Consider the following 8,297-nt stretch of genomic DNA (forward strand, 5'->3'; position numbering starts at 1 on the left):
AACCGTTAAATTCTACAACTACCTAAAAAGAAGCGATTCTCAAATCTTCCACAACATAGCCATCACCTACAGAGAGATGAACCTGGAGAAGAGTTCCCTTAGCAAGCTGGTCCTGGGACTCTGTTTACAAACACAAGCAGAGCCCCAGGACAGCAACACAATTAGACCCAACCAAATCCTGATAAAAACAAAAAGATAATTCTTTCCAACGTGTCAAGTTAACAACAAAAAAGACAGAGGAAAGGACTATAGAGTGGGAACAGTCTAAAGTAGCTTCACCTACACTGGTGATACAATAAAACAGATTGTTGAACGCAATAGGAGGGAGCCCACAAAGCTAAAGGACCTGTCCAGCTTTAGGGACAATACACAGGCCTCATCTAGGGGCTTGGTGATTCATTTTACCATTTTCTCTGGAACTCATTTCTGACCTCCCAGTTCCAAAGAAAGCATATAATTGAAGCGATGTGTCAATTTCAGCGAAAGAGAAATAGATGTTTTCTGGAAAACAAGGATGTTTATGTGAAATCAAGACGAGTAGTAAAGAAAGAAAAAAAGTTGGCAGAAGGGCTTTGTGCTGTTTTCCAAAGACTGAGTAAATAACTCACACATGCAAACACAAACTAAGACTGCACTATCACATACACAAATACACTTCAACACAACACACGTGTCAGCAGACAAAGCCATGTGTTATGGATGTGGGGAAAGAAAGTCCTTGCTCTGATTTCTGGGAAGAGCAACTTGATTTGTGTAACAGGCATAGACAGACACATAAGGACATGATTAGAGAAGAATGGGGGAGTGAGATGAGGGCAGCCGCGTAGGCCCTCATCCCAAAATGATTGAGTAGAAAAAAGAAAAAAATGCTCTCTACTTGTCAGTGTTCCAAATGGGACATTTGTCTTTTTACCTAAATTGAATTCATGATGATAGATACATAGGAAGTTTCTACATGAGTGTGCTATGTAGATAAACAAGGGAATGCTGCACTCTCCTTACATACAAATAGATACAAAACACAATGGCGAGTTCTTGAACCATCACCATTGTGCCCAAGGGCAGCATCTAGTGCTGCATGCATATAGATAATATTCCCATAATCAAAAATCTACATACCTAAACATGCAAACACTATCAGATAGAATTCATAGCAAGAAGTGCACTGGAATGACTTTCAATCTCATGGGATGGATGGCCAAAAATAACTAACTGAAAGCCACACCACCAATAAGCCACGAATATGACCACATTGAGGCATGTCACTGGGGTTCACTGGCTAAAAGCACCATGCCACTGCCTACTTCATTTGTACTGTGTTCATCAGTCAACACATGTATATTTGAGCTTTAAAATAGCTATAGAACTGCACATTTTCCTCTCAGCCTCATGGCAAAATGTGTAGAATACCATGAGATTAGCTTTTTTTTAAATGCACGTTTCTCTTTGCCCCATGGCAAAAAGTAAGACGTTAACTATCTCCCTGCCCCTGCAATGTTACAGATGCCAGTAAGATGTTTTGATGCAGTGTTGTGAAATCATTGCTTCTTCACTTCAGCTTAGTTTACCACAACTTAACCATTAAGGAGGCAAACACACCCTCATTTCCAACACACACACCTCAGGTGATGTGTACAATATAGAACTGTTGGCCCTCACCCTAAAACCCCTACTGGTATGTTAATTCTACATTATAACAGCAGTTTGAAATCAGCAGGCACAGGAGAGTTTAAAAAAAAATCATAAACAAGTCCCTGCCTGTCAGATTTAAATTATTTTATTGGATTAATGGAATTATTCGATTTGAAAAAGGTTAGGCTAATCTCTCCAAACTCCACCAGTCTCAATGGTGATCGAATTAATAAACAGCTCAATCTGTATCAATGTCGCCTAAAATTCTACTTTACCTAAATGTGTGTTTAATAGCCCAGTGACATGGGTGGCAATGCATGTTTACGTTATGAGTAGGCCTAACCACTGGCAGATTGAAGGAAATAACGGCACTTGTCCCAGAACAGTTGAAAAGTTATCGAAAGGCTAGGCTAGTATAAAGAAGACGTCTATAGAAAACATAGGCCTATTCGAGCGGTTCAACTCACGGGAAATGATGTCGATGGCCACGGGAGGTCTGTCCCTGCAGCTCGGGTCGATGGTTCTGTTCCCGTCCATCCTCAGCCGGTCTGAGTAGAGAGAGGGCGCCGTTGACGAAAACAAAAAACTATCTATCCGTGCTCTGTCCCTCTACCACCCACATGCACTCAGTTGGCATCAATGTCAATATTGATAGAAAATCTCAAAATAAATTATGTTGGAATGCTGCAAGGAACAGAGAAATCACCAGTTTCTAAAAACTTGGACCCGCCCTCTGCCCGGCTGCAGCGCACGTCGTTTTCTGTGAACAGAGTTGTCTCTAAACGTAGGGACACCTCCACAGGGTCAATTGTGAAATCACACCCAGCTCGTAGAATGTTTTTACAAAATAAAATCTAAGTCCTCCGTTTACTTGAACACAATATCAACTGTACAGTAGTACAGTAGTATATTGTGGCTTTATCAAGCGTTCTGTTTCTCTGATCCTACCCTGCTATTTTCATGCTGTTGTAGGAGGCTTATTGTTGAGTTCTTGTGGTTCAATCAAACTATATTTATAGAGCACATTTCTTACAGGTGACGTATTTCAAAGAGCTTAACAAATAAAATAATAAAAGGGCAGAAAGATAAAAGCACAATACGTTTTCTAAAATTACACAAATTAAAATAGTAAAACAATATTACAATAAAAGTAGGCTAGACATGGGCCTCCCGAGTGGCGCAGCGGTCTATTACACTGCATCCCAGTGCTTGAGGCATTACTACAGACCTGGGTTTGAACCCAGGCTGTAGCGACCGGGAGACCCATGAGGTGACTCACAATTGGCCCAGCATCGTCTGGTTAGGGGAGTGTTTGGTCGGGGCTTTACTTGGCTCATTGTGCTCTAGCGACTCCTTGTGGTGGGCCGGGTGACTGCAGGCTGACCTTGATTGTCAGTTGAACAGTGTTTCTTCTGACACTTTGGTGTGGCTGGCTTCCGAGTTAAGCGGGCGGGTGTTAAGAAGCGTGGTTTGATGGGTCATGTGTCAAAGGACACATGACTCGACCTTTGCCTCCTGAGCCCGTTGGGGAGTTGCAGCGATGAGACAAGATTGAAAAAGGATATATATATATATAGTCCAAGTCAAAAAGTTTGGACACACCTACGCATTCAGGGATTTTTCTTTATTTTTTACAATTGTAGAATAATAGTGAAGACATCAGAACTATTACATAACACATATGGAATCATGTAGTAACCAAAAAAAAGTGTTAAACAAATCAACATATATTATATATATATATGTTTGATTCTTCAAAGTAGCCACACTGCCTTGATGAAAGCTTTACACACTTTAGGCATTCTCTCAACCAGCTTCACATGGAATGCTTTTCCAACAGTCTTGAAGGAGTTCCCGCATACACTTGGCTGCTTTTCCTTCACTCTCCGGTCCAACTCATCCCAAACCATCTCAATTGGGTTGAGGTTGGGTGATTGTGGAGGCCAGGTATTCTGATGCAGCACTCAATCACTCTCCTTCTTGGAGGTATGGGAGCCTGATGAGCCGGCTGAGGCATAGGAAGCCTGCCGAGCCAGCTGGGGCATCCCCAGTTGCTTCGGCAGCGGCACTTGTACCCGACATCACCGGTAAAAATGTAAAATACCTGTTGCTTCCCCTTGGTGAGGCGTTATTCTATAACGTGTATGCTGGGAGTCGGGAAGCAAGTACAGGGAAAGCAAATTAAATACATAGAACATAGAACAAAACAATTAACATGAAAAGCATAGACATGAAACAGAGTCAATAACACATGAAGAAACAACCAAGGGGAGTGACAGATATAGGGAAGGAAATCAGGAAGGTGATGGAGTCCAGGTGAGTTCCATAAAGTGCATGTGTGCGTAACGATCATGGCAGGTGTGCGTAATGATCATGGCAGGTGTGCGTAACGATCATGGCAGGTGTGCGTAACGATCATGGCAGGTGTGCGTAACGATCATGGCAGGTGTGCGTAACGATCATGGCAGGTGTGCGTAACAATCATGGCAGGTGTGCGTAATTATCATGGCAGGTGTGCGTAACGATCATGGCAGGTGTGCGTAATGATGAGTAAACTTGTGACAACGAGTGCCAGAGAGGAGGAGCGGGAGTAGACGTGACATGAGCTAAGCACAAACCAGATGGGATGGTGTATCGCTGCAGAATAATGTGGTAGCCATGCTGGCGCCTTGAATTCTAAATAAATCACAGACAGTCACCAGCAAAGCACCCCCACACCTCCTCCTCCATGCTTCACGGTGGGAACCACACATGCGGAGAACATCCGTTCACTTACTCTGCGTCTCGCAAAGACACAGCAGTTGGACTCATCAGACCAAAGGACAGATTTTCACGAGTCTAATGTCCATTGCTCGTGTTTCTTGACCCAAGCAAGTCTCTTCTTCTTATTGGTGTCCTTTAGTAGTGGTTTCTTTGCAGCAATTCAACCATGAAGGCCTGATTCACGTAGGACAGTTGATGTTGAGATGTGTCTGTTACTTGAACTCTGTGAAGCATTTATTTGGGCTGCAATTTCTGAGGCTGGTAACTCTAATGAACTTGGGTCTTGGGGGACTCTGGGTCTTCCTTTTCTGTGGTGGTCCTCATGAGAGCCAGTTTCATCATAGCGCTTGATGGTTTTTGCGACTGCACTTCAAGAAACTTTCAAAGTTCATGTCTTAAAGTAATGATGGACTGTCGTTTCTCTTTGCTTATTTGAGCTGTTCTTGCCATAACATGGACTTGGTCTTTTACCAAATAGGATATCTTCTTCCTAGCCCATGCTGGTCTGGTCAGGCCCAATTTACGCCCAATGAATGACACCGGAATCCCCCTACTAGACAGATGTGAGTCCGTGACTGGTGAGCACACACACTCGTTGAACACCTTATCTGGCCCAGACCCACTTGGCCAGAGACGGCAGGGCAATGCTGAGCCAAGACATAATGAGGGGGAACTCAGAATGCCTCTCAATAGTCTGGAATGGCTTCCTCTCCTGGTCTTTTTTTTAAAAAAGCAGGCAAGTCAGTTAAGAACAAATTCTTATTTACAATGACAGCCTAGGAACAGTGGGTTAATTGACTTTTTCAGGGGCAGAACTACAGATTTTTACCTTGTCAGCTCGGGGGATTTGATCTTGCAACCTTTCGGTTATTAGCCCAACACTCTAACTAGGCTACCTGCCGCCCCAGGTAGCATTGTTTCAGCGTGCGTGTCTGTGTGTGATGCAACAGTACAGGGTGGTTACAGTGGCCTTGTGGGTTTGCCAGTGGGTCTGGTGTTGAACTGAATGGTGTTTGTTGTCTTCAGAAGCTCCGTGTGTCAGATCAACAGCACAGAGGTTATTCACCCGAGAGTACATTCAAACGCAGACATGCACAATCACACACATAATACTCATGTCTTTACACGTGCCCATACCCATATCAAATCAAATCAAATTGTACTGTATTTGTCACATGCGCCAAATACAATATAACAGGTGTAGACCTTACAGTGAATTGCTTACTTACAAGCCCTTAACCAGCAATGAAGTTTTAAGAAAAATAAGTGTTAATCAGTCAAATATAAAAAATAACAAATAATTAAAGAGCAGCAGTAAAATAACGGTAGCGAGGCTATATACAGGGGGTACCGGTACAGAGTCAATGTGCGGGGCCACCGGTTAGTCGAGGTAATTGAGGTAATACGTATGTGTAGGTAGAGTTAAAGTGACTATGCATAGATAATAAATAGAGGGTAGCAGCATCGTAAAAGAGTGTGAGGGGAAGGGGGGACAATACAAATAGTCTGGGAAGCCATTTGATTAGTGTTCAGGATTCTTATCGCTTGGGGTAGAAGCTGTTAAGAAGCCTTTTGGACCTAGACTTGGCAATCCGGTACCGCTTGCTGTGCGGCAGCAGAGGGAACAGTCTATGACTGGGGTGGCTGGAGTCTTTGACAATATTTAGGGCCTTCCTCTGACACCGCCTGGTACAGAGGTCCTGGATGGCATGAAGCTTGGCCCCAGTGATGTACTGGTTCCATACGCAGTACCCTCTGTAGTGCCTTGCGGTCGGAGGCCGAGCAGTTGCCATTCCAGGCCGTGATGCAACCTGTCAGGATGCTCTCAACGATGCTCTCGACTTTTTGAGGATCTAAGGACCCATGCCAAATCTTTTCAGTCTCCTGAGGGGGAATAGGCGTTGTCGTGCCCTTCATGACTGTCTTGGTGTGTTTGGACCATGATAGTTTGTCGGTGATGTGGACATCAAGGTACTTGAAGCTCTCAACCTGCTCCAATACAGCCCTGTTGATGAGAATGGGGGCGTGCTTGGTCCTCCTTTTCCTGTAGTTCAACATCATCTCCTTTGTCTTGATCATGTTGAGGGAGAGGTTGTTATCCTGGCACCACATGGCCAGGTCTCTGACCTCCTCCCTATAGGCTGTCTCATCGTTGTCGGTGATCAGGCCTACCACTGTTGTGTTGTCGGAAACCTTAATGATGGTGTTGGAGTCGTGCCTGGCCATGCAGTCATGAGTGAACAGGGAGTACAGGAGGGGACTGAGCATGCACCTCTGAGAGGCCCCCGTGTTGAGGATCAGCATGGCAGATGTGTTGCGACCTACCCTTACCACCTGGGGCGGCCCATCAGGAAGTCCAGGATCCAGTTGCAGAGGGAGGTGTTAGCTAAGCTTAGTGATGAGCTTTGAGGGCACTATCGTGTTGAACGCTGAGCTGTCGTCAATGAATAGCATTCTCCCGTATGTGTTCCTTTTGTCCAGGTGGGAAAAGGCAGTGTGGAGTGCAATAGAGATTGTATCATCTGTGGATCTGTTGGGGCAGTATGCAAATTGAAGTGGGTCTAGGATTTCTGGGATAATGGTGTGATTTGAGCCAAGACCAGCCTTTCAAAACACTTCATGGCTACAGGCGTGAGTGCTATGGGTCGGTGTCAATTAGGCAGGTTACCTTAGTGTTCTTGGGCACAGCGACAATGGTGGTCTGCTTGAAACATGTTGGTATTACAGACTCAGGGACATGTTGAAAATGTTAGTGAAGACACTTACTAGTTGGTCAGTGCATTCTTGGAGTACACGTCCTGGTAATCCGTCTGGCCATGTGGCCTGGTGACTGTGCACCTGTTTAAAGGTCTTACTCACATCGGCTACAGAGCACTCGATCACATAGTCGTCTGGAACAGCTGATGCTCTCATGCATGCATCAGTGTTGCTTGCCTCGAAGCGAGCATAGAAGTGATTTAGCTTGTCTGGTAGGCTCGTGTCACTGGGCAGCTCGTGGCTGTGCTTCCCTTTGTAGTCTGTAAAGATTTGCAAGCCCTGCCTACATCCGACGAGTGTCGGAGCAGGTGTAGTACGATTCAATCTTAGTCCTCTATTGATGCTTTGCCTGTTTGATGGTTCGTCAGAGGGCATAGCGGGATTTCTTATAAGCGTCTGGGTTAGAGTCCTGCTCCTTGAAAGCGGCAGCTCTACCCTTTAGCTCAGTGCGGATGTTGCCTGTAATCCATGGCTTCTGGTTGAGGTATGTACATACTGTGGGGACGAGTTGATGAAGCCAGTGACGGATGTGGTGTACTCCTCAATGCCATTGGAAGAATCCCGGAACATAATCCAGTCTGTGCTAGCAAAACAGTCCTGTAGCTTAGCATCTGTGTCATCTGACCAATTCTTTATTGACCGAGTCACTGGTGCTTCCTGCTTTAGTTTTTGTTTGTAAGCCGGAATCAGGAGGATAGAATTATGGCCAGATTTACCAAATGGAGGGCGAGGGAGAGCTTTGTACGCATCTCTGTGTGTGGAGTAAAGGTGGTCTAGAGTTTCCCTCTGGTTGCACATTTAACATGCTGGTAGAAATGAGGTAAAATGGATTTAAGTTTCCCTGCATTAAAGTCCCCGGCCATTAGGAGCGCCGCCTCTGGATGAGAATTGTCCTGTTTTCTTATGGCCTTATAAAGCTCATTGAGTGCGATCTTAGTGACAGCATCGGGTTGTGGAGGTAAATAGACAGCTACAAAAAATATAGATGAAAACTCTCTTGATAAATAGTGTGGTCTACAGCTTATCATGAGATACTCTACCTCAGGCGAGCAAAACCTTGAGACTTCCTTAATATTAGATTTCGTGCACCAGCTGTTGTTTAAAAATATACACAGACTGCCACCCCTTGTCTTACCGAAGGCACC

General features: G+C 44.8%; 1 protein-coding gene across 1 annotated transcript in view; it reads right to left on the reverse strand.

The window, feature by feature from the left end:
• The window catches only part of LOC123991231 (organic solute transporter subunit alpha-like), a 22,127-nt gene extending 19,732 nt beyond the window's left edge, over window positions 1–2,395 (reverse strand). The window contains exon 1 of the mRNA XM_046292602.1: window positions 2,100–2,395. Within this exon, the coding sequence (XP_046148558.1) occupies window positions 2,100–2,169 (70 nt within the window). The 5' untranslated portion in view covers window positions 2,170–2,395. The remainder of the gene's footprint in view (window positions 1–2,099) is intronic.
• Between the last annotated feature and the right edge of the window lie 5,902 nt (window positions 2,396–8,297).

Source organism: Oncorhynchus gorbuscha, linkage group LG12 (assembly GCF_021184085.1).
Source record: "Oncorhynchus gorbuscha isolate QuinsamMale2020 ecotype Even-year linkage group LG12, OgorEven_v1.0, whole genome shotgun sequence".
In the NCBI taxonomy this organism is placed as follows: domain Eukaryota; kingdom Metazoa; phylum Chordata; class Actinopteri; order Salmoniformes; family Salmonidae; genus Oncorhynchus; species Oncorhynchus gorbuscha.